This window comes from Rhineura floridana, chromosome 10 (assembly GCF_030035675.1).
Source record: "Rhineura floridana isolate rRhiFlo1 chromosome 10, rRhiFlo1.hap2, whole genome shotgun sequence".
NCBI lineage: Eukaryota > Metazoa > Chordata > Lepidosauria > Squamata > Rhineuridae > Rhineura > Rhineura floridana.
In genome coordinates this window covers 29906265-29933710 of record NC_084489.1, presented here as the reverse complement: position 1 = coordinate 29933710, position 27446 = coordinate 29906265, and the positions used below count along the sequence as shown (strand labels likewise).

General features: G+C 43.2%; 1 protein-coding gene across 5 annotated transcripts in view; it reads right to left on the bottom strand.

The window, feature by feature from the left end:
* TOP2B (DNA topoisomerase II beta) overlaps positions 1-27446 on the bottom strand; it is a 96564-nt gene that overhangs the window by 50082 nt on the left and 19036 nt on the right. For all 5 annotated transcript variants that reach the window (XM_061585766.1, XM_061585761.1, XM_061585764.1 and 2 more), the window contains exons 7-21: positions 26465-26677; positions 26198-26371; positions 24985-25086; positions 24752-24889; positions 21772-21910; positions 21159-21316; positions 20893-21018; positions 20317-20427; positions 19331-19436; positions 18812-18921; positions 10633-10725; positions 10434-10548; positions 10133-10254; positions 9549-9697; positions 5893-6124 (exon numbers count right to left, since the gene is read on the bottom strand). In XM_061585766.1, coding sequence (XP_061441750.1) covers positions 5893-6124; positions 9549-9697; positions 10133-10254; positions 10434-10548; positions 10633-10725; positions 18812-18921; positions 19331-19436; positions 20317-20427; positions 20893-21018; positions 21159-21316; positions 21772-21910; positions 24752-24889; positions 24985-25086; positions 26198-26371; positions 26465-26677 — 2088 coding nt within the window. The remainder of the gene's footprint in view (positions 1-5892; positions 6125-9548; positions 9698-10132; positions 10255-10433; positions 10549-10632; positions 10726-18811; positions 18922-19330; positions 19437-20316; positions 20428-20892; positions 21019-21158; positions 21317-21771; positions 21911-24751; positions 24890-24984; positions 25087-26197; positions 26372-26464; positions 26678-27446) is intronic.

The window sequence follows — 27446 nt, the reverse complement described above, 5'->3', positions numbered from 1 at the left end:
CGGTCGACGGGGCCAATATGGTGCTATCAGAACCAGTTTGGCCCTCTCGCGCCGTGCCTTCCTCAAGGTTCTGGCTAACAGTGGTATTGGAGGGAAGGCGTACAATAGGCCATCCTGCCACGGTAGCAATAGGGAATCCACCGCTTCCGCTGTCGTGTCCAGGTAACGAGCAAAGTACCTGGGCAGCTGGCAATTGCGACTGGAGGCAAATAGATCGACTGAGAAGACACCAAACCGATACTGGAGAAGATGGAACACGGTCGGATGAAGCTTCCATTCTCCAGGGAACACCTGTTGTCTGCTGAGCCAGTCTGCTGTCACATTCAAAATTCCTCTGAGATGTTCTGCCTTTAAGGATTGCAGATGTTGCTCTGCACAGTCGAATATGAGGGAAGCTAGGTTCTGCAGAGGGAGGGACCTGGTCCCCCCTTGTCTGTTTAAATGAGATTTGGCACACGTGTTGTCCGTTCGAATGAGAACATGGTCCAAGTGGAACAGAGACTGAAAATGAAGCAGAGCTAAGTGGACAGCCTTTAGTTCCAGCCAATTGATGCTCTGAGTTTGCTCTGCTGTGTTCCAAGCCCCCTGAACGAACTGGGAGTTGCAGTGGGCTCCCCAGCCAAGGAGACTGGCATCTGTGGTGATGACAGTCCTGTGGGGTTCTCTGAACGGAGTGCCCTGGGTGAGATGTTGTACCCTCATCCACCAGCGGAATGACAAACGCAGTGTGGGGTTCAAGGGAATTCCTCGATGGTTTGAGGTGGCAATGTCGTGTTGGAACGGCAGCAAGGCCCACTGTAGCTGGCGAGTATGAGCTCGAGCCCATGGAACAATATGAATGGTGGACACCAACATTCCTAGAGCCCTGGCTAGAAGCATGTGTCTGCGGATGTTTTGTGCATCAGAGACCTTGCGATGTCTGTGATAGCAGTTATGTGATCTGGGGACAGGAACACTGTCGCTTGCAGGGTGTCCAACATCGCCCCTAGATGCTGTAGACGTTGGGTTGGTTGGAGATGGCTTTTGTCGAAGTTGACTAGCCAGCCGTGGGCCTGTAAGACATGGAGCGTGAGCATTAGATGGCGCTGAGCCAGCTCCCTGGAACTCGCCCGCATTAAAAGATCGTCCAGATAGGGGTAGATATGGACCCCTTGAAGCCGGAGGTAAGCCACTAGTATGAGTAGCACCTTGGTAAATACTCTCGGGGCAGACGAAAGCCCGAACAGCATTGCTCGATATTGAAAATGCTGGGAGCCAAAGGCAAACCAAAGAAATTTTCTGTGGGCTATGCAAATAGGCACATGGAGATACGCTTCCTTTAGGTCAATAGAAGCCAGGAAGTCTCCTTCATGCAGGCATTCTGTAATGGAGTGGAGGGATTCCATTTTGAACCTGCAATACTTTACGAAACGGTTAATGAACTTGAGGTCCAATACCGCCCTCCATGATAGATCTCGTTTGGGCACAGCAAATAGGAGGGAGTACACCCCTTCCGACCTCTCTGTTGTAGGGACTGGCTCTATCGCCGCTATGTCCAAGAGGTTATGTATGGCAGTTTGCATGATGCAGTGCCTGGCTGGTGCCCTGGGACAGGGGGAGGGATGAAACTTGTCTGGAGATGTTGCCCAAAATTCAATTGCATATCCATAACAAAAAAGTTCTCTGATCCAGGTGACCTGAGTCAGACGCAGCCAATGTTCGCCGAACATAAGCAATCTGCCCCCAACCGGGATTGGGCTAATACTGTCTGCGCTGGCGAGACCCTCCCTTGTATGAGGACGTTGAAGATCCTCTGCGCCCCTGGTACTGACCTCTGCCCAGGAAACGTCTGTTCCAGCCTCCCCTGGAGGAGCGGAAATCATATGTTGGGAACTCGCGGCCTCGTCCCCCGGGCCGCATTCCTCGAAAGGGCTGAGACGTGCAGTACGAGGCGAAACGTCTGAAAGGTCTGCGCTCGACGTTTCTGACAGTGGCCAAGACAGGTTTTCGAGAGTCCTTGGGGTCAACAAGCACTGCCATTAGTGCTTCCTCGCCAAAAAGTAATGATCCAGCATAAGGTGCCTGTGATAGATTAACTCTGGCAGTAGGGTCAGCCTGCCAGTGACAAAGCCAGAGGGTCCGTTGGGCAACAACCTGAGCCGCCATAGCGCGTGCTCCTAGCTGATTAGCATCCAAGGTGGCATCAGCCACAAAAGCAGCAGTCTTGCGCAACTTTATCAGAGATCTCCGCAGAGAAACAGGATCTGGGTTAGGATCCTCTAAGAGGTCGTCCAACCACATCATCGCTGCCCTGGAGTAAATAGAGGCTGATGTAGAGGCACGCATAGAAAAGGCGGTGGCCTCATGAGTCTTGCGTAAGGCAAAGTCCAGTCTCCACTCAGTGGCATCCTTTAAATGAGAATCTCCTTCCCTTGGCAAAAGGGATCTGGAAACTAAGCTGGAAATTGGCTCGTCTATGCCAGGGACGGCCAGTCTGGTAGTAAAGTCCGGAGCCAAAGGATAAAGTCTGTCCGCGAAGTTATTAAATCGGCATGCTTGTAAAGGGTGAGACCATTCGTCCTTGGCCAATTTAGCGATGGGATCTGGCACAGGAAGATAGTGCTCTGCTGGCATGGGGGATTTCAACACCCTGGCCCCATTTAAAGCGGGAGTGGCAGCTGCAGTTGGCGTGGATTGAAGGCCAAGGGTATTCAAAATTCTGTGCGCAAGGGGCTGGTAATCTGAGGCATCAAAGAGACGATAAGATGTATCCTGCTCATGTTCCGAATGGTCACTCCATTCGTCTCCTTCGTCTTGCAGAGCGAATGCGGACTCCTCCTCACAAGAGACGTCATCAACAAACCTGCCCCTGGCAATGTCAAACAGATTTGGAGAGCATGATGGGTTCGTCTCATTGTGTACAAAGTGGTCCCCGCTGTGTTGAGGGATAGCGGGAACTTGTGACGGTGACTGCCTCTGAGTGAAGAACAACAGCGTGCCCTGAAGTTGTGAGATGAACTCATGGGACAGCTGCAGTCCCGGAGATGTAGACGGTAGCTCTTGTATAGGCGGAAATGTGGACAGCCCCACAGGCAGTGAAGAGGAGTAAGCCCTGGGTTGACTGACCATTGGTTGTTCAGGAAAACCAGCAAAGTCCTCCTCATCAGAGGAAACAGCAGGAGATTGAAAGAGAGTCATTAACTGTGCATGGGTTGACCCCTCTGGAACTGGGACAGAGACATAGCGAGGCCGCTTGGTTGTGCTGTGGCTGGAAAGATGTTTAGTTTTGGCAACCACTTTGGAATGCTTATGCTTTACCGCCTTAGATGGTTTAGGCTTGGTTGTCTGGTTTGTCTCTGGCTGTTGTTTTGGCTTGGTTGCCTGGATTGTCTCTGGCTGTTCTGCCATCATATATATTTAAAGGGTATCAGTACACAGCCACGGATGGGGCAGAATGCACAGACCCGAACAGGCTCAGTACACGGCACACGAATGGGGCAGAATGCACTGGCAGATGGCTAAGTACACGGCCACGGATGGGGCAGAATGTACACTATGAACAGTCTTAGTACACGGCCACAGATGGGGCAGAATGCACAGTCCAGATAGCTTTGCACAGTATTACCAGGTTTGGTACACAGCCACAGAGGAACAGAATGTAATATTTGCACAGCTTTGCACAGTATCAACAGCCTTGGTACACGGCCACGGATGGGGCAGAATGTACAGTTCGAGCCGCGGTGCACAATCCCACAGTCTAGTACACGGCCACGAGTGGGGCAGAATGTACAATTCAGACAGCCTTGAGACAGTCCTGAGAATGTGTGATTCAAGAGTTGTAGCAGTCGAATAGTTGGAACAGGAGGAGATTCTGTGTACTATAGGATTCTATCTGCAGCACACACACACACAGGGAGGACGGCGTTGAGGCTTTAATAAAACTGCTAGCCCCAGCTCTTTCAAACTAGGCCTGCAGTTAGGACAGGATAGACCAAACAGAAAGGGCGGGAAAACAGGGAGCAAGCAAAATGGCGCCCGTGAAAAGAGTGGGAAAATTTTGATCAAAAATGGCGGATACGTTGTGCAATAACAACGGTTGAACGAGGCAGGAGCAATGGAGATTTAACTGCAAAAGGGGGGCAGCTGTAAGGCCGTTCTACAGCCGCGGGGTTGAGAACTTAGTTGTGGTTGTTAAATGAGGCAAAGGAGACTCTGCAGGGAGGCAGGTCGGCCAGGGAAGACCCCTAGTAAAAGAGGCAGTGTAAGGAATAAAGCCGCAGACTGCAGAGACCGCCGCGGCGACAGATCTAAAGCTGCAAAACGGTCAGGGAAGGCAGAGCAGTCCGACGACTCCAAACCTCTACGAGAGAAGGGAGGAGAGCCGCAGCCGCAGGCTCCTGGACAAAACAGTTTCCTGGGGGGGACGTGAGGCACGAAACAAAAGGCGCCCGGTGAGATATTAAACGCCGCAGACGGGTCGGGGAAGGCAAGGCAGCCCAACCAGCAGAAGCCGCTAAAAGGCGAAGGCAGAAAGCCGCAATCGCAGGCTCCTGGCGGGGGAGATTGAGAGCGCCGACCAGAAAAAAACCGAAGACAAAAGGAAGCCGCAGCCGCCCGATCGTCAGGGCACGAAAAGGGGGCGGCGGAGCAGGGTAGGAAACTGCAGCCGCAGCTCCTGGTTAAGGCTGCATCCGCCGCTGAGGGAGAGAGACCGCAGCCGCGATCTCTCTAAAGCGTTGTTGGGCTTGTCCTGGGAAGAAAAACACCCGAGCAAGGGAGAACCTCCCCGAGGAATTCCCCAGGAACGACACACAAACAGTAGAAGGAGACAAGACAGAGGGAAGGGAACAACGTGAGATCCGCACACAAAACTCCACACTCTGTCACACAAAACTTATCTAGTCACTAGCTATAGATCTTGCACAGACGAAGGCAAGAATGAACTGGGGAGTGGGAGGGGCCTGACGCCCCTAGTCTTGACTTCAGAAACATTCTTGCCTTCGGACGATAGGTGGAGCTATTACCCGCTTGATGGCATACCTCCTATGGAAAATGTACATATATCGTTTGCATTTGCCTCTAATCCTATTCACTGTCATATCTGGCCTCACACACTCATGAGAGATTACTCCCATGAGATTCCAGCTCTCAGTTGAGAAAAAGGTTGCCCACTCCTGCTCTCATTGCTGTAGTCTTTTCAGACTACAATTCCCCTGCAATTCCCCTGATGATTTGACCCCATGCTGCTATTAAGCTTTTTCGTTAGCTTAACAGCAGCAGGGGGTGGGATTCCCATCAGAATCATCGGAATGGAAGGGAAGGTTCACAACTTGAGAATGGTGAAAACCTTTGTTTTCTGGAGCCCCACTCCTCCTTCCCGTTGCTCAGCTGATCTGAAGAGGGGATGTTGTGGGCTGCAGTGGGTCAGAAGCAGCACAGGAGGCACAGATTGCAAAATTCTGAACAAGAGGCAAGAAAAAAAGGCATGTTTCTTGGACACTATGCATACCAACCAGAGAACATGCATATTGACAGGAGAATGTAAAATGCAGTAGAGATATGTACATTTCTCAAGACCTGTTGGAGATGATACATAGTGACCAGAGAATGGTCAAAATTCAGGCGATATATGCACATTTCTCAAGGCCTGTTGGACATTATGTATATTGACCAGGAAGTGCGGAATGTTAATGTGCACATTCTCCATGCCTGGTGAATGTGCACAGTGGCCAGTTATTACGCACATTAAGTACTCAGCTTATATTCCCCCTAAAATACATACACAAAAGACCCAATCTCACATTAGCTTTTTTGTTTAGACAAAGACTTCTTTGTTCCTTTACACATAGAATCTGATTTAGTTCTCTTTATTAAACATTATTATTTATCACTCTGCAGTGACAATTGCATTACCATAGGAAGTGGGTCCAATCCATCCAACATTCTTCTGACATTGTTCACAATCTCTCTGGTATCATAGTTTGGAATTTTACATGCCCATCCTGTACCGATGCCCTCAGCGCCATTTATTAAGACCATAGGGATTATGGGAATGTACCATTCAGGCTCCACACGCAGGTTATCATCGTAAAGGAATTTAAGAAGATTATCATCCACCGCAGGAAACAGCAGTCTTGCTAAAGGGCTTTGAAGAGAACACAGACTTTTTAGTTACAAGATTATGAACTGTTTATTTATTGCACCAACTTAAGAGTGCTCAATGCTCAAAGAGTATTTAAGGTGCACATATATTAAGCCAACATAAAATCAGTGCTAGAATTCTGCATGTGGTATTGAATCAATGCTCCATAAGGTAAAACAGAATACAGCCATAAAATTCTACAGATGTAATAAATCAATGCTTATGCAAGATAAGACACAAAAACAAAGTGCAACCAAACTCATTTTGGCGAAGAGTCGTCTTCAGTGGCCTTGTGACTTATTATGCATACACTATAAAGGGCAAAAAATAAAAGTATGTTAAGACATTAGTAACTAATGGTGAGTGTCTCTGGGTTTTTAAAAAAACCAAACAGCTGATTGTTGGAAGAGGACACTGTAAATCCACTTACCCTTACATATTACTCTGATTGGTAAGGGCTGATATATTAGCAATTCAAAAAGTCAAAATCTCTGCATAAAATAATTTAACATTAGAATTTAATAAAATGCAATAATAATAATAATTAATAAAGCAAAGATTTCACCATTGGTACATACCATTTTCTCCAGTTAGTATATTTCTAAAAATAGTAACAAGGTTTCACCAACATTATGCATCTATCTCGCTATGGTTTCAATGCCTTTTCAGCCAAGTTATTATAAATGCAGTCACTACTAGCCCTAAAGATGTGGCACAGCGGTGCAATTTACTCCTCTAGCCACTAGGCACATAACATAACTGGAGTTGCTCAACAATTTACATTAACCCTCGATGTTAAGGAAGACAACTGGAAGCAAAACTGAAAAGAGGGGAACTTTTCTGGATATTTTCTTTCAAGGCTGTGGTGCCAAATGGACTAAATGAAGACCTGAACGGGACTCCTGTGTTACGATTGTTTTGGGTTCCTATTTCATCTGTTCTTTGTAGAGTATGAGGTTCCATTTTTGTGATTCTATTTTTGAAAATGTGTACATTGAATTATTATTTTTCTTAAGAAATGTAATGGGTTCATAGGTAGTTTTAATTGTCATGTTATCTTCTTTATGGTGGATTATCAAGGATTATAGCAAGATGGATGTATAATGTTGATGAAATATTGTTACTATCTTTAGAAATATACCAACAGGAGAAAATGGTATGTACCAATGGTGACATTTTTGCTTTATTAAAATTATTATTGCATTTTATTAAATTCTTATTTTAAATTATTTTTATGCAAAGATTTTGACTTTTTGAAGCCAATGTATCAGCCCTTATCAATGAGAGTAATATGTAAGGGTAAGTGGATTTACAGTATTCTCTTCCAACAATCAGCTGATTGGTTCTTTTAAAAATCCAGAGATATTCACCATTAGTCATTAATGTCTTAACATACTTTTATCTTTTCCCCTTAATAGTATATGCCTAATAAGTCACAAGACCGCTGAAGACGACTTTGTCAAAACGCATTTGATTGCACTTTGTTGTTTTATCTTATCTTGCATAAGCATTGATTTATTACATCTGCAGAATTTTATGGCTGTATTGTTTTTTATATTTTACCTTATGGGGCATTGATTCAATAATACATGCAGAATTCTAGCAGTGATTTTATGTTGTTTTAACAATATATGTGTATTAAATGTTATTTTATTTTGTGATTTATATGCGCACTTTAACTCCTCTTTGAGTATTGTGTGTTTCTTGTTAAGATAGATTTTAACTTTCCAGACCAACTTAAGAGTGCCTCGGTTACTCCACACACAGATTCTCAGTGAACAAGTTTTTTCATTCACTGCAGTGTTGAAAAGGTCTTTATATGCAACAGGGACAAGCATGCAGAGCATCCCATATTTTGCACTGAATAGGGTACCTGAAAGTGTGCAAGAGCCAGAGCTCCTGTACATATAAGAAACCTCTGAATCAGGCCTTGGGGTACAACCCAGTGCATGCTAAAGATTTCTTTGTATCTCACTGAAATCTGTGGGTCTTAAGTGCACTTAAATTGGAAGTTATCTTAACATCAAATCAGACCATTGATCCACCTAGTTCAATAATGTCTTCCTGGACTGGCAGCAGCTTTCCAGCTCATCAGGACACTGAAGATTTGCATCTATTCTTTGAGTTCCATCACCATGATACTTGTTTTAGCATTCAGGTGGAATTTTCAGCAGAATACTACTTTTATTAAAAAGCTCATTGCCACTGCTCCTACTAAAAAATATGCCAGAGATATTATGCAAACATCCTGTGACAGATTTTAAAAAAAAAATTAATTCCAAACCCTATAGCTTTAAGGAATGTTCTTCAAATTGGAATTCGTATCATTTTACTGATTCTGGTTTCTACACATTTTACCTCTTTTTCTCTTCACTAATTTGCCAAGCTCACACATAACACTAAGCTCAGCCTAACTATGATTTGCTCAGCCTAACTATGGTTTGCTTGAAAGTCTAGCAAACAAACCACAATGAGAAGCCATGATTTGTTGGCTTACAAACCATGGCTTCTTTTAACTACAGTTTGAGGCTCTATCTGAATCCAACAGTCTTGCTTAACCATGGTTTATTTCACCACCCTATCCCAGACACTCTGCAAGTTATAAAGGCACAGGCAAGGGCAGCTGGAGAAATGAGCTTGTTTGCTCAACTGTGAGTCAACTCATAGTTTGTTGAACAAACCAGTTAAAACACATCATGGCTTATTATTACGTGCAAACACAGTCACAGTATCACATTACAAATTAAATAATTATGATGAACTGGTATCTGGCCTTACTAAAGTCCAGGCTCAAAATCCTAATGTATCCCCAGGACTTACAGTAGATCTAGTACTAGGAAAACTGCTGCAAGTATGTCTAACTTCAAGGGTATAATCTGGCAGAACCTAGTTACGACTATAGAATAGGATTTAGTTGCAACTAACATTTGCTACGTTGTGCTCAGTGGGTGTATAAGCAGTGCCCTTCTGCAATGTACAAATGAAAGCAATGTCAAAACACATTTCTCTCATTGCAGTTAGAGTTTAAAAATGAAAGCAGAAAGTCAAGAGTTCAAGACTTATATAAGACAAAACAGGAGGCATTTATCTCGCATCAAATGTAGTGTTCAGCAATGGATTCTTCAAATGTATGTGGTGATTTCATAAATGTAGGTTTGAAACATGAGCACACACCTATTTCACCCCCCTATTCCTACCCGTTTCGTGTTAGGAATGAAAAGAATGGAGGATTAATTAGCTAAAACTAAGTCAAGCCACATGTAGAAGCAAGTTCACATAGATTTGTCAACTATCCATGAAATGATGCAAGCGGCTTGAAATACCTATTCAATTATATTAGGTATCTCTCTCAATCACAAATATACTTTGATAAATCTGCATCACTTTAATAAGACTAGTTTCACTTTTGTTTCGAATAAAATGTTACCTTAGCATAGTGAAAATGTAACGAGGACTTGCAGCATCCTTGCCACCGTGAAGCCTTGTACCAAACTGGCCAATAGGCTGTAGTAAACTGACATTGTTACTTCCAATGAAGTTCTGAGCCAAGTTGACAACGGTCATCATTAAAGCTTGCTAGAAGAAAATATTACAGCAGTTACTGTGTACAGAATTGCAACAAGTTTTTCCCAAGAAATCCTAACCTACAAGCGAGTACAGAATTACTGATATAAATAGAAATGGTCCATCAAGCTGGGCTCGGAAGTGGTGGTACAGGAACGCCATTGTTTAAGGAACTTCTTTTCCTACCATACTCACCAACTATGTCACCATATACTCACAAGAAATAAAAAAGGTAATCCGAGTCCAGCATTATCTGCTACAAATCTGCTACAAAGTTGGAAGCTGAACTGAGAAATTTCTACACCCACTTATTGCTGGAACTATCGAAGATGAAACAGAGGCTTCTTTTTCCAAATTTCCTTGGTACCCCCAAACCAACCGTACTCCAAAACTAAATAAATGACAGGTAAGGCACAAACACTTTCCTTCTCTTCTTTTCATACCCACCTCTCCATGGTGGTAGGCTGACATCTCAGCAATAGAACCAGCCAGCTGAGCAACTTTAACTTCACGTTTATCATTTCTCTTAAAACAAGTGAACAAAACTTTGCGCTGCCCTGGTTTAAAACCTGTATTGAAGGATCAAAGTTTTTAAAAATCACTTTTTGAATTTGTACTCTCTAGTTATAGAATAAAAATACACATTTAATTAGATTTTTTTAGTTTAAAAGATTTTTTTCCTACTTTCAAAACTCACATCTTTAAAATGAATTAAATAAGGCACTGTACTCCATGAAAGTTCACTCACCATCAACAAGGGATGGAATGGATCGCTCGTTATCTGAGTTGGAGAAAAGAATCAACTCCTTGTTGATGAAGTCATTATAAGTGAGATGCTTTGTTGCTGTACCATAGAGAAATTGCTAAAACAGAGCAGAAGTTATTATTATTATTTTGACATTGACAAAAGTAACATTTGCCATTCCTTCTTAATACTAAAACATTACCTCTGGTAATCCATGTAATCGACGTTGTCTTCTATCTTCCATGAAATTTGTCAGCCACTCTTTTCGGTCATCAATTTTTTTCTTGCTGAAGGCCTACAAGCATTTCACATACTCTAATCAGATAAAGTACATGTTTAGAAAAAAATGCTTTAGCTAGGATCCTACAAGCTGTAAGAGATAGCAAGAGAATGGTGAATATGGTTTCCATGTTATCTTGGCAGACCTGACTTCTGATGCGGACCTGATAGAACAGCTTTCTTTGACAGACTTTTGCATGACTTTTTGATTCAGATTCAGTTTAGTTCAGTCTTACATACAAAAAACTCATACCAGCACTACGGTGAAGTGTAAGGAGTGCAAAAGAGGTAATATCCCTTTCCAGTTCCAGGGCTGCTCTTGCAATGTGACTGTAGGAACCTCCAAGATGTCAGTAACTTTTTGAACTTCATATATGTCTCCATATGAGCTGCTTTGTCACCTCTTTGCACTAATTTTGTACAGTTCTCCTGTATGTTTTGTGTATTTTTTCAGGGTGATAAAATGGAAATAATTAGGCAATTAAGAAGGATAAATAATTCCAGTATGAATAAAACAGGGAAGAGACATGCAAAATATACCTGGGAAATGTGTATGAACTCAGTATCTACTGCAGATTTTTCAAATTTACTATACCTGTATCCCAAACAATGACTATTCCTTTATCTTTTTGAAATTAAATATTTTACAAGTAGGAACCAGATAGAGGGGAGAGCAGTGGAATGGAAGACTAGCACTACAGCGTAAGAGCTTTCCTTCCCAACGTTGCTCTATATTGTGGCTCCTTTGATGGCTGAGCATGAAGTGAGCTTCATTTGCTCACTTCCTTTTCATTCTGCCAGCACAACTTCTCACCATCACCCTCACAGCTCTTACTGAGGAAACTTTTGCGTGGTGGGGGAGGCAGGGGTTCACTCTGACTCCCTGCTTTTTAATTTTTGCAAATGTAGAGGGTCTCTTTTATCCTGTCCTTCCTCAGATTTAGACATCCAGGTTGTCTGTATGTGGACATCCCAGTTCAGACAGATTAGCTATATAGGTTCAGAGAGTTGGTGTTGTTGCTGCCACTACCATTATGAATGGCCAGTGATGCTCAACATACAAAAATAATCCTAGCTTTAAAAACACAATGTTAGATTTAAACTATGACCTCCCAGCAAACAAATCTTGGATGATGGATAGTGATGGAACATCCATAGCGATGGAATGGACCATTGGTCTCACCTGAAGGGTGATTTTCATATGAGGACGGCCATCACTGCGGGTATTCGCTCCACCTATCGTGCGAAGGCAAGAATGTTTTTGAAGTCAAGACTAGGGGCGTCAAGCCCCTCCCACTCTCCAGTTCATTCGCAGCGAGTCTATAGAGAAATATCTAAAAATACAAGAACAGGGCCAACAGGCCTGCCAGCAGGAAAATAACATGCATAATAACATGACACTAACAGAGCGATATAACAGAACTAGCAGTCTTGACTTCACTAGTAACTTTAAATGCAATAGCGTAACAGTAATATATAACATCTTAGTAAAATATCTATACATCCTCCAACTGGGAGGGTCATGATGGCCGTCCTCATATGAAAATCACCCTTCAGGTGAGACCAATGGTCCATTTTCCATAAGAGGCCGGCCATCACTGCGGGATGTACCAAAGCAGCCCATAATAGGGAGGGACCACCCACATGCTAATTGTCATTAAGAACCTGTTGCAACACTCGTCTGCCAAAAGAAGCATCGGCAGAGGCATAACGATCTATTTTATAATGCCTTATAAACGAGTGTGGGGTAGACCAAACAGCTGCTCTGCAAATATCAGCAACAGGGGCGTTGGTAGCAAAGGCAGCAGAAGTAGCCGCTGACCTGGTGGAATGAGCTGTGATACTATCAGGAACTGGAAGCTGAAGAGCTTCATAAGCTAAAGCAATACAGGCTCGCAACCAGCGGGATAATGTAGAATTAGTTACTTTATACCCCATAGACCTTGGATGAAAGGATACAAACAGAGACTCCGTTCGTTGAATCTGCTGGGTCCTAAACAGGTAGGTCTTGAGAGCCCTCCAAACATCCAACGAATGCCAAGCCTTCTCTAGAGGATGAGTGGGGTTCGGGCAAAATGAAGGGAGTACAATGTCCTGATTGCAATGGAAAACTGAATTAACCTTGGGACGGAAGGATCAGTTTTCAGCACAACAGAGTCCTTGTGAAAGACACAGAGATGGCGGGCAGAAGACAATGCGCCCAGTTCCGAAACTCGTCTGGCAGAAGTGATGGCGACCAGGAACAAGACCTTGAAGGACAGTAGACGTAAAGGCACAGTCTGAAGGGGCTCAAACGGAGGGCGTTGTAAAGCCTGTAGGACCTTCAACAGACTCCATGAAGGAAAACGATGGACTACAGCTGGTGAACATAAAGCAGTGCCTCTGAGGAAGCGTTTAATGAACGGATGTGAGGAAATAGGGGCACCAGTGGAGGACACTGAAAGAATGGACGACAGAGTGGATGCATGTCGACGTAGAGTGTTGGGTCTGAGTCCCATCATAAAACCGCTATGGAGATATTGCAGCACCTGATGCACAGTGGCCTGGGATGGATTGCAGTGGTGAGACTGGCACCACTTGGAGAAAGCCACCCAAGTATGTTGATAAATACGGGTGGTAGATGGTCGTCTCGAGGCTACGATAATGTCAATAACAGCGTCAGACAGTCCAGCCGACCTCAAATGTCCCCGTTCAAAAGCCACGCTGTTAGGTTGAGCCAAGTGGGGTCCTGATGCCATACTGGACCCTGGGATAGAAGATCTGGCCTGACTGGAAGTGTCCAAGGATCCATCACCGACATTGCAAGAAGATCCGAGAACCACGGTCAGTGTGGCCAATATGGTGCTATCAGAACCAACTGTGCCCTCTCGCTCCACGCCTTCCACAATGTTTTGGCTAACAGCGGTATGGGAGGGAAGGCGTACAAAAGACCGTCTGGCCACGGTATTGACAGAGCATCCAAAGCTTCCGCTGCTGTGTCCAGGTATCTGGCAAAGTACCTGGGAAGCTGGTAATTGCGACTGGAAGCAAACAGGTCGATCGAGAAGACGCCAAACCGACGCTGGACACGCTGAAATATGGTCGGATGAAGTTTCCATTCTCCCGGAAAGACCTGTTGTCTGCTGAGCCAGTCTGCTGTCACATTCCAAATCCCTCTGAGATGCTCTGCTTTTAGGGATTGTAGATGTTGTTCTGCCCAGACGAAGATGAGGGAAGCTAGGTCCTGCAGAGGATGGGACCTGATGCCCCCCTGTCTGTTCAAATGTGATTTTACACACGTGTTGTCCGTTCGAATGAGGACATGGTCCAAAGGGAACAGAGACTGAAAATGAAGTAGAGCTAAGTGGACCGCCTTGAGCTCCAGCCAATTGATGTTCTGAGTCTGCTCTGCTGTGGACCAAACCCCCTGAACGTACTGGGAGTTGCAGTGTGCTCCCCAGCCAATGAGACTGGCATCTGTGGTGACAACAGTCCTGCGAGGTTCTCTGAACGGAGTGCCTCTGGAAAGATGTTGGACCCTCGTCCACCAGCGGAATGAAAGGCGCAGTGCGGGGCTCAGAGGATCTGTGGGATGATTGGAGTTGGCAATGTCCTGTTGAAAGGGCAACAAAGCCCACTGAAGGTGGCGAGAGTGGGCTCGAGCCCATGGCACAATATGGATGGTAGAGATGAACATTCCGAGTGCCCTGGCTAGAAGCATGACGTCTACGGTTGTTTGTTGCATCAAGGACCTCGTGATGTTTGTGATGGCAGTTATGCGATCTGGAGACAGAAACACCATCGCCTGCAGGGTGTCCAACATTGCCCCTAGATGTAGTAGGCATTGGGTCGGTTGAAGATGGCTTTTGTCGAAGTTGACAAGCCAGCCGTAGGCCTGCAAAACATTGAGGGTGAGCGTTAAATGACGATGAGCCAGCTCCTCAGAACTTGCCCGTATTAAAATATCGTCCAGATATGGGTAGAGATGGACCCCTTGAATCCGGAGGTAAGCCACTAAGGTGAGAAGCACTTTGGTAAATACTCGCGGAGCAAAGGAGAGGCCGAACGGCATCGCTCTATATTGAAAATGCTGGGGGCCAAAAGCAAACCGAAGGAACTTTCTGTGGGCTATGCAAATGGGCACATGGAGATACGCTTCCTTTAGGTCGATAGAAACCCGGAAGTCTCCTTCTTGCAGGCTTTCAGTAATGGAGTGGATTCCATTTTGAATCTGCGGTATGTTACAAAACGGTTGACGAACTTGAGGTCCAATACCGCCCTCCATGACAAATCTCGTTTGGGCACAGCAAATAGGAGGGAGTACACCCCTTCCGACCTCTCTATTGTAGGGACTGGCTCTATCGCCGCTATGTCCAAGAAGTGTTGTATAGCTGTCTGCATGATGCTGTGCCTGGTCGGCGCCCTGGGGCAAGGGGATAGATGGAATTTGTCTGGTGGGGTTGCCCAAAACTCTATTGCATAGCCAGAACAAAAAAGGTCCCTGATCCAGGCAACCTTAGTCAAACGCAGCCACTGGCCTCCAAACATAAGCAGTCTGCCACCAACAGGTAGTGCATTAGTACTGTATGCGCTGGCAAGACCCTCCCCTATATGAGGACGAAGAGGTACCTCTGCGCCCTTGGTACTGACCTCTGCCCTGGAAACGTCGGTTCCAGGTTCCCCTGAAGGGACTGGAGTCATAGGATCGGAAGTCGCGGCCTCGTCCTCCTGGCCATGCCCCTCGAAAGGGCTGGTTAGTGCGGAAGGAGGAAAATCGCCTGAACGGCCTATGATCGATGTTCTTGACAGTGGCCAAAACCGGTTTGTGAGCGTCTTTGGGATCAACCAGCACTAGAGCTTCCTCGCCGAAGAGCAAAGATCCGGAGTAAGGAGCCCTGGAGAGATTCACTCTGGCCGTACAGTCAGCTTGCCAGTGGCGAAGCCAGAGGGTCCGTCGAGCGACTATCTGAGCCGTCATGGCTCGTGCCCCCAGTTGAGTGGCATCCAAAGTGGCATCAGCTACGAACGCCGCTGTCTTGCGCAACTTTATCAGTGACCTTCTGAGAGAAACAAGATCAGGGTTAGGGTCCTCTAGAAGATCATCCAGCCACATCATTGCTGCCCTGGAGAAGACGGAAGCTGATGCGGAGGCTCGCATGGAGAAAGCAGTGGCCTCACGATTTTTGCGGAGAGCGAAGTCTAATCTTCGCTCAGTAGCGTCCTTTAGTTGGGATTCTCCTTCCCTAGGCAAAAGAGATCACGAAACTAGGCTAGTGACCGGCTCGTCTATGCCGGGAACGGCCAGCTTGGTGGCAAAGTCAGGAGCTAGAGAGTAAAGTTTGTCAGCCAGGTTTTTGAATCTGCGAGTTTGGAATGGAGACCATTCTTCGGTGGCCAGTTTAGCGATGGGATCCGGCACCGGGATGTAATGCTCAGTAGGTGCAGGGGATTTGAGAACCCTGGCCCCTTTAATAGCTGGAGCGGCAACTGTTGGGGGCGCAGCTTGGAGACCAAGGGTGTTAACTACCCTGCGAGCTAGAGGCTGATAGTCTGAGGCATTAAACAAGCGATACGATATATCTTCCTCATGTTCCGAAGAGTCACTCCATCCGTCTCCTTCAGCATGATCAGCAAAGGCTGACTCCTCCCCATATGAAGTGTCATCAATACATCTGCCTCTAGCTACGTCAAAAGGATTTGGGGAGCAGGAAGGATTTGCCTCATGACATACATATTGGTCCATAGTGTGTTGAGGTATGGCGGGAACTTGTGGTGGTGACTGCATTTGAGTAAAAAATGACAGCATGCCCTGAAGTTGTGAAAGAAACTCATGAGACAGCTGCAGCCCCATTGAAGCAGATGGTTGTGGCTGAGTAGGTGGCTCAGTGGGCTGTGACGTAGGATAAGCCCTGGGTGGCAATATGGGAGGAGGCTGGCTAAGTGTTGGCTGAGTAGGAAAGCCAGCAAAGTCCTCCTCATCAGAAGAAGCATCGGGGGAATGAAATATATCCGTTAGCTGTTCCTGGCTGCTGTGGTGGGGGTCAGAACAGGAGCATAGCGTGGACGCTTGGGTTTGCTGTGGCTGGAAAGATGTTTAGTCTTAGCCAGTGCTTTGGCATGCTTAGTCTTAGTTGCCTTAGATGGTTGTGGCTTGGCTGTCTGAGACATGTATGGCTGTTCCGCCATCTTATATTCACTATGGGTGCAGTACACGGCCACAGCGGGGGCAGAATGTAGAGACCCGAACAGGCGCAGTACACGGCCACAGCGGGGGCAGAATGCACTGGCAGATGGCTAAGTACACGGCCACAGAGGGGGCAGAATGTACGATGGTAACAGCGTCAATATAATGCAGACTAGACTTCAGGCTTGGTACACGGCCACAGAGGGGGCAGAATGTACAGTATAGAGCACCCTGGTACACGGCCACGGAGGGGGCAGAATGTACAGTTCAAATAGGTTGTTTTTTGTACAGGAGCAATTGGCTGGGCGACGGCTACGAGTTGGGCAGAATGTGTAGATCAAACAGCAGCGGAGGTACGTTCAGTAGCTGCAGAGGGCCAATGTTGCAATAGGCAGCAGTATAAGCCAGTGAGAGAGGAACTCTTGTAGAGTTAACTAGTCCTATCTGAAAACTCACATACAAGAAAGCCTTCACAAGGTAAGAAACCCCCTTTCTTTAGTTGAGGAAAGACGAAAACAAAAAGGGCGGAAAAAAACGGGACAAACAAGATGGCACCCGTAAAGGGAGGGGGAAGAAGAACACTTAAAATGGCGGAGGAAGAGGAGTAATGGCGGACGCTGAGGTGCAACAGCGAACTGACCGAAAGACTGCCTAGAGCAGTCTCAAGAGCGTGCGATAGCCGAGTCTGAAAGGCACAATCACGGCTCGTAATAGTGAGCACCGTAGCAGATAAGGGAGCGGTAGTGGAAGCAGCCGACGACGACGACTACAGAGGCTTTCGCGGCGAGAACTTAAAGCCACAAGTCTGGGTGCGACAGCCGGGACTCAGAAGCAGTGCAACGGATAAAAATCTCCAAGGCGAGAGCCGCAGCCGTAGGCTCCCGGAGTGAATTTTAAAGGTACGTCCGCGAGGCAAAACGCCGCGGCAGAGCTCGGGGCGGCAGCAAAACAAACTACCTCCTAGGGGAAGAGTGAATCGTGAAGGCACGAAACAAACGAGGGGCAAAGCAGGGAGCTGCAGCCGCAAGCTCCCGCTAAGGATGGAGAGAACCGCAGCCGCGGTCTCTCTGAGATCTAAGGCTAAAAAGCCGGGTAGAGAAACGGCCCGGGCAAGGGAGAAACCCCCCCCAAGGGAATTCCCCAGGAATTTCAAACAGACAGTGTTAAATACAAGACAGAGGGAAGGGAAGCACTTGGATACACACGAATGACAATACCCTCACACCCTGTCAAACAAATACACAAACAAACACAACAGACTTAGCTAAATGCTACGCTACAGAAATCTCAATCTTGTTCATACGAAGGCAAGAATGAACTGGAGAGTGGGAGGGGCTTGACGCCCCTAGTCTTGACTTCAAAAACATTCTTGCCTTCGCACGATAGGTGGAGCTAATACCCGCAGTGATGGCAGGCCTCATATGGAAAAGAGTTAATTCAATGTAGTGGACATTTTTTATAAAGAAAAAGCAGGGCAAATTTAGTGTTAGAGATCATTAGGAAACTAAATGAAGCAGCAAGTATTATAATGGTATTATATACATCTTTTGGTGCGATTACATCTGATGTACAGTTTTGATTGGTCTATCTCAATACATAGTTTCACAGAGCAAGAAAAGTCACAAAAATGGGAAACTAAAATGATCAAGGGGTTCAAACACTTTCCTACAAGGAAAACGTGTTTGGGGCTTTTAGTATAGAAATAATACAATTTGAGTGGAGGAAGTACACAAGAAAAGAGCTTTAAGTAATTACAAATGGCATGAAGAGAACAGACAGAAATTAGTGCAGGAGGTATTTACCAATGTAATGGCAGTAGCATCTTCAGGACCAGCATATTGGATGAAGGTAAGAATGAACTGGAGTGGAGAGGGCCGGAACAGCCCAGGTCTTGACTTCAGTACATTCTTGCCTTCGGACGCTAGATGGAGGTATTTACCAATGTAATGGCAGCATCATCTTCAGGACCAGCATATCGAAATAAAATTCGATGTCTCTCCATATCTGCAAAATATTCTTTTGCTTCTTTAGAAGTACTGGTGCCCAAACCTATCCCAGTGAGAAAGAAAAAAATGCCGTGTTAACCCATCTCATCCTTTGACAAACTAATTTATAATTACTTGAGGACATCCTAGAAACTAGAGATAAAACAGTTTAGCACCAGTCAATTATTACATTAGTTAAGATTCCAAGGCCCTAATCTAGATAAAGTCAGTGGTGAGTAAATCCCAATGAAGGTAATGGGAGTAACTTATTTTAATTAACTATCACATTGATTTTGAAGCTGAAGCTACAATCCTATACCTGCTTACCTGAGAGTAAGCCCCACTGAACTCAGTTGGACTTACATCTGAGAAGAAATGTAAAGGATTGTGCTTTTAATCATTAATACGTTTAGCTGGATTTGATTTCAAAGGGTTTGGTATTTGGTTGTTGGGTAAGGAAATTAAACACAAACCTTTGTAATATTTTATTTTCCATGCTTTATGGTTTTCCATATGTTTTTTCCATTCATCAAATTCAGGAATACTATAGAATGAAAGCTCCTGCTTATTTTTGCTTGCCTTAAAAACAGAAACAAACTAGTTAGCTTTTACAACTTAATTTGTATTGAAGTTTTTGAAAATTGCATCCAATATACTGTAGATGCAGCAGCTATATGCAGAAGAATCCTAACAGCTCATAATAGAGTCCCTCCCCCCCTCACACACACACCTTGACACATGCAACAACATTACAGAAAATGATCAGAACACAGTTCCCATAACCCCATAAATCCTTCCCTCTTCGTGCATAAGTTATCTGAGATCCAGATCTTAAGTAATTTGATAGGGGCAGAGAAGAAATGGAGATGTGTTCAGACTCCCATTCCCTATAGTGTCCAGGAAATATGCTTCTTCTAATGCTTAGGTACAGACACTGCCATGGGGGAGGGAAACAACACACCTCCACTGAGCATTCTGGTTTTTTTGTCCTCATGCAGTAAAGGACTCATGCAGCCAATGATAAATGATCACAATTCCAATTCCATATTATAACATCTGTACAAAGCCTGTACTTCTATCTGTTAAACAAATGTAACTCCCTAACCCAAAATCCTCCCTGTCCAACTCCCTAAACTCAAAAGTAAAAATAAAAGGGAAGTTAATTCTGCCATCTCTTTGTTTTTCAACTTTTCCATCTCTTGCCTTTTTCAGATTTTCATGTTTTCTCTTGTTGGGATAGCGAAAGGAAGAGTTTATCACTTTTTCCTTTAGGACATTGTTCAACTCTGTGAGGTACATAGATTTTCTTTGAATATATGGAATATATATTTTGAATATATTGAAGGTTATAAAATGTATGACTTCAGGAACAGAAAAGGAGTTTTTGTCCCTGTGCTTTATTGATTATAGTATGTTCATAATTAGTATCAGAAAAATGTACAGTGAACATGTTGGTTACCTTTACAATTGGAGTAATAAATTCTTCAAGAAATCCATGTTTCAGAAGAGAAGGCCAATTGTGATGAATAAAATTGATCAGCAAGCCTTTAATGTGGGATCCATCCTGATCCTGAATACAAAAAAAGAACAAACTGAAGGCTCAACAATTGCAAAACAAGGAATCTCTTTTCTCATTTTCACCATCACATTTTTTATTAAAATTAATGGGTGCTTTGAAAGCAACTGGAGATGTGTGTGAGTGAGTGAGAGAGACAGAGAACTTCTACAAAAGTAAAATGTCTGAAAGAGATCTCTGCCTAGAATTGATTAACTCCTGCAGATGAAAAAGCAATGGAAACGTTAAACTGACTTGAGGGTTCTACGAAATGGAAAATACAAGGTAAGAGTATTTTTTAGAAACAAATATGAATGTCAGAATCACAAAGGAGCAAAGTGGGAGTGTTTTCAGAAAAGGAATGAAATCAAGACTGAGAAGTACCCAAGGTAATGATATAAAAAGCAATACATAGATGCAAAGTATGAACTTCAAAATAATGAGAGGGGTGGGGTGTATGAATTTCAGATTTTGACTGACCTGATCAGTCATGATCATAATTTTGCCATATCTTAATGTTTTCAAAGACTCTGGATCTTCATAACTTTTCTTGTATTGTAGGCCTACAATTTTTATGATGTTGTTAATTTCTGCATTTTCCATAATCTGTGCAGAAAGCAGAAACGGAGACAAGCTACAGTTTAGTATGCATGCATACATATATTACACAGACACACGCAAACATGTGTGTATTTTTATATATGCTCACTATACATTAGCCACTTTCTTCCATGGTTTCAACTTACCTGTTTGTGAGATGCTTCTCGAACATTGAGAATTTTACCCCTGAGTGGAAACACTCCATATCTGTCTCTTCCAATGACACCTAAGCCAGAGACAGCTAAAGATTTGGCAGAATCTCCCTCAGTTAAAATCAGTGTACAATCCAAGGAATGTTTGCCACCTGAGAATGGGGGGGGGGAGAGAAACAAAAAAATTAAGTTGAAGCACTCTCCATCCAAAACTACATGTAAGACTAGTGAAAGACATAGCTCACCCATTTGTTTTTTTAAAAAGCAATCAATTTAGTGAAAAGGCAAAGATCCATATTTGACATGATTTCCTTCTTTAAAAAAATCAACAATTATATCCGAAGTAGTGTTTTAAACTCTAATTTATCTAGAATTAATTTTTCAGTGGCAGGCTATTAAAATGAAGAAAAGAGAGGCTTGTTTTAATGTAATGCTGTACAGTGTGAAGCTATTAATGCTGAAAACATGCACTTTTTTACAATCATGTATCAGGAAATACCATTGCTCAAAAATTTAAATCTATGTAGGTTTATAGAGTCACTTAGTCATTTTCTGAAATGTATTTATTTTATAAAGAGAATCATGCTAGAAGACAGTTTGCCCTTACCAGCATCATTAGCATCATCAAGTTTTGGAATGCCTTTAATTTTGCTGTGTTTCACTGATGAACATTTTTTGTTCAGCTGTGTTTGTGCCTTGAATTTCACCCAGTTCAGGATACTTTCTACAATACCACAATTAGAGGCCTATAAAATAACAAATCACAACCACTCTTAGGAATACCAAAAAAGCTCACACTGGTAGAAGTAAAATAGACTGAAGTTATACTGCACCACAAATGCAATGTCATAATCTATCTTGTACACAACAACCTTATTTATTTATTTGATTTATATTCCGCCCTTCCTCCCAGCAGGAGCCCAGGGCAGCAAACAAAAGCACTAAAAACACTTTAAAACATCATAAAAACAGACATTAAAATACATTAAAACAAAACAACTTTAAAAACATTTTTTTAAAAAAGCTTTTTAGACTTTTTTTTAAAAAAGGTTAAAAAACATATTGTTAAAAAAAAAGGTTTAAAAGCATATTAAAAAGCAATTCCAACACAGAAGCAGACTGGGATAAGGTCTCTACTTAAAAAGCTTGTTGAAAGAGGAAGGTCTACAATAGGCGCTGAAAAGATATAACAGAGATGGCATGGCGCCTATCTAATATTTAAGGGTAGGGAGTTCCACAGGGTAGGTGCCACCACACTAAAGGTCCATTTCCTATGTTGTGCAGAACGGACCTCCTAATAAGATGGTATCTGCAGGAGGCCCTCACCTGCAGAGCACAGTGATCGACTGGGTATATAAGGGATCAGACGGTCTTTCAGGTATCCTGGTCCCAAGCTGTATAGGGCTTTGTACACCAAAACTAGAACCCTGAACTTGGCCTGGATGCAAATGGGCAGCCAGTGCAATTCTTTCAGCAGCGGGGTGACATGTTGGCAATACCTGCCCCAGTGAGCAGTCCGCAGCCGCATTTTGCACCAGCTGCAGCTTCCAGACTAACCTCAAGGTCACATACAACGCATTACAGTAATTGAGTCTGGAGGTTACCAGTGTGTGGAAAACAGTGGTCAGGCTATCCAGGTCCAGAAATGGCCACAGCTGTCTTACCAGCCGAAGCTGGTAAAAGGCACTCCTATTTATTTTTATTTTTATTATTATTATTATTATAGTTTGTTTATACCCTGCCTTATGGCCAAAAGGCCCTCAAGGTGGCTTACAAGAAAAACACCAATATAGAAATACATCAATAAAACAATATAATTTACAAAAATTAAACAACAACAAAACAGCGATTACAACTTCCAGCGAAAATACAGGGTGGTGCAGGCGCCTGGAGAGGCAGAAACATCTCAGGTCGCCCCCAGCAAAGCTGTGATTTGGTTCTCTCTCTTTCCTTCTATGCTTGCAAGTCCAACACCTTCAGTTGAACTTCTGATCAGCTTCTCTGATGGCAAAATACGAGTAAGCTTCCCCTAGCACCTAACACTTCTTTAAATGTTGTCTTATGGTAGTGCTATCTCTCTCTAAAACCTTCCTCATCTCCTAACTTGCCATGTACATGACATTTGCAACACAATTTTGTTTTTTTAATCTGTTTCTATCTACTCCAGGGGTTCTCAAACTGTGGTCCATAGACAGGACTGGCACCAGACTGCAGTGGGCCTTTAAAGGCGGCAGCACATTGACACTACCGCCATCACAAGCTTAAATAGGCCCAGACGCGTCAGTACATTAGCGTGCTGCACACACATGCTTCCCATAAGCCAAGACAGCTGGGGGGGGGCATGTTGATGCCTCTGCCACCATCTTGGGTGATGGCAAGTATGCACACACAGACCACTGACATGTCAACACAGGAAGTCGCACAGCCAGCCCGTGCCAGTGGCAGCAGGGGTGTTGCCTGGGAGAGTGGCTCCTGCCCCACAATCTGCACCAGCATTGGGCTGCGAGGGGCACGCTACGCAATCCAATGCTAGTGAAGATTGCCTAGCGGGAGCTACACCCACCCAGCCCCAGCAGCTCCTCTCAGCCACAGGGGCCCTCAGCCAGTGCCCAACCTGGCTGACTGCTGGAGTCATAGACCACCAGTAGTCTGTGAGCTTCATTCAGATGGTTTGCAGCATATAAGCTTTAAATATTCATATTGATTTTTTAATTAGATTTATTAGTCACTTGTTACCTGAAGGTCTCCAAGTGAGTTAAAACCTTGTTAAAAACAAAAGTAAATATATCATACCTTAAAAGAAAATAATAAAACTACTCCCATACAACCACAGAAGCTTTAGCAGTACACTAATACAACATCATCATCTTAGTCTATCAAATGCATGGGGAAAAAGAGAAATTTTTATCTGGCGCCAAAAAGATGTCAATGAAAGTTCCAGGTGAACCTCACTGGGGAGCCACAACTGAAAAAGTCTCCTGTTGTAACCCCCCTCAGAATTGCACAATTAAAATTTTATTTTCATTGCTTCTTTTATTTCTTATACAATCTGAATTCTACGGAATGCCAATTGTAATACAATAAAGTACAAAATAACAAATAAAAGAAGCAATAAATCATTAAGTGTTCAGCCAAACCAGCAATTTTCAAGTGGTCCATTGGGAAAAAAGTTTGGGAACTGGTGATCTACTCCATCCTATTAAAAACACAAACTGATTCATAAACAAAACCACATAGTAAACTACTTAGGCCAGGGTTGAAAAACCATGCAACTAGCCCTGTGTGCCCAAGATGACTTCAGGGTTGTGTACGCTTCGAATTGCATACTTCCAGGCTTCATGCTGAATAAAGTTCTGGAATAGGGATAACTTTTTACCATTTAATAGTTAAAGAGAGTATTTTACAATAAAAACTATGATCTCTCATTACTTTCTATTCAGCCACATTAACAGCAATTTCTGAATATTCAGCAACATTATCTAGTACTATACAACCATATAAATTTGAATGTCATCAGCTCATGCAAAGAGAACACTTTATTTTTCATAAATACAAATATGGTCATAAAATAAATATGTAATACTTACAGCTTTGAAAAACTTCTCTGATAACTGGCATTTGGACCCAAAACTTTTAGGCTGAAGTGTCATGTTCTCCTTTGTTTGAGAATCAAAAGATGGGTTTTCAATGAGGCAATTAATAAAAACCCATATATGGTTCTTTACCTGTTCAAAAAACAAATACACACAAAAAAGAGGAACCTAAGAAACTGAAATGATAAGCCAATCTTTTTTTCTGAAATGTTTGAGGATCTACTTGCCTGGAATGGTTTCACTGAAACACCGGCTTTGTTCTTTTTCTTCACCACCTCTATCAATTTTCCAACAATTTGATCTACAACATAATCAACGTGCCTACCACCCTTATGATGAAAAAGTAAAAGAAAGTCAGCAAAGAGATAAAATTAAACTTTAGAACTACTAATTAGAATTACCTTTACAGTTTTCACACGATGGACAAAGAAATAGACATCCAAGTGTTCTAGGGCAAACAACATATTCAATACTAAGATTCTATAGCAGAAATCTTTGCTCTCTCATATTCACACATCTTTACACTAGTAAAGGTGAATGTGTACACACATGGGCATATGCATAAGTATGCTTTAATTTTAAAAAAAGATCCACAAACTGCACAAGAGAGCCTCAGATATGGAAGCAGGAGGCTACAAATTCCCAAAGCTGGAATACATACTACTGACATAGCTCATCCTTCCCCAATTTAGTGCCCTCCAGATGTTTTATTAGCCTGAGCCAGTATGGCCTATGGTCAGGGATAATGAGAGCTGTCATCCAAAACAACTGGAAGGCAGCACACTAGGGAAGGCTGGCATTGTGAACGTTGCAATAATCTCTAAACAATCTAATCTCACAAACACTGGATGAATCTATTCAGGCCTTTTGGTAGTCTCTCACCTTTTTTAGTCTACTAAGGAAAATTATTAGATCCTCCGTGGCACAGAGTGGTAAGCAGCGGTAACGCAGCCGAAGCTCTGCTCACGGCTGGAGTTTGATTCCAACGGAAGGAGGAAGTCAAATCTCCGGTAAAAGGGGTCGAGGTCCACTCAGCCTTCCATCCATCCGTGATCAGTAAAATGAGTACCCGGCATATGCTGGGGGGTAAAGAAAGGCCGGGGAAGGAACTGGCAATCCCACCCCATATATACGGTCTGCCTAGTAAACGTCACAAGACGTCACCCTAAGAGTCAGAAACGACTCGCACTACAAGTGCAGGGACACCTTCACCTTTTTAAGGAAAATTATTACAAACGGTAAGAAGTGGACAGACTCTGTAAGGAAATCTTTTAATTTAATGCCTTGTAATACAGTCAACCAGCATAGTGTTTGGGAATTAAATTTTGGACTTTTTAAGCACAGTATGTATAAACATGACACTCATGAGTAGCCTAATGCCTTATTTTACTTTATGATATTTACCATTTCAACGACTCAAAATTATGTAAAACAACTGACCTTGGTGGTAGCAATACTGTTCACAAAGCTAATTTGCTGAAATCCTTTCTCACTTAAAGTGAGACATACATCCCAGCGTTCATTGGCAAGTTCATGGATAACTTTCAGAGCAACTCCAGTTTCATCCAACTTGTCTTTTACGTAAAGATCAACGTAACTACGAAAACCATTCACCTGTGATTTTACAAAATTAATTACTTATTTGTAGTTAATACAAATTGTAAACATACAAATACAACTATGGAAATATTTTACTAAGCCTCTTACAGGAAGCTTCTTTCCATTAAACATAACTTTGACCCCTTTGCATGCTCCTGCCAAATCATAAGCTCTTCTTGTCATGAGGGCCACAATATCTTTGTCAAGTTTTGCCATCTTAAATTTAGCAAGATCTGGTTGGAATGTCACACATGTGTAGTCATCTCCTTCAAAATGCTTAATCTTGGGATCAGCAGTCTTCATCATATTATTCATCCAAGTCTTCGTTTAAAAATGAGAGAAAGAGAGGTTCATGTCAGCAGCAATCTTACTACATTACAGAAAAAAAATACGCAGAAAGATGTTCATTATTTCAATTTGCAGGCATGCTAAATCTATATTCAAGAATATGAAGAGTTTAAACTTTTAATTGCTTTCTATTAATCTCAAAAATTCAATAAACATCTCCCCAACTTGATTATAAGCATCAACAGAACAAGCATAACATTACTGTTTCCCATGTCATCACCGAAGCTGTAGTTTGAAACTTGATTGTGGGACACTACATCTCTGACTCAAAACAATGAAAATTAAATAAATCACATCACACAATGTTGTTAAAGGTTTGCCAAATCTACAATGTTATTAGCAGTGGAAGTCAAAAAGATTAAAAATAATTTCTAAACAATTTTGCTTTTCAGATTTTTCTTGAAAATCTCCCAAGTGTGAAGATATAGAGGTTTACCCATTACAAAATACACAGTTCAGAAAAGTGCTTCTATCTTATGTTGCAGAGATCTATAATGGCAGCTTTTGGAGAAAAATATAACCCTAATAACAGATGCCATATTAATGTCACTGGAAATGGCTCAATTTATCCCAGAAGATAAACAACAGCAGTGAAGATTCCGAATATTTTGCAACCAAGTGCTTCAGACCTAAATCAGGCTGACCACCTGTGTGTGAAAAGTTAGATCAATTTACATACACATTGACCAGAAACTGAATGCACTGGAAAAGATGACATAGGGTTTTCCACGATAGCAGTTTG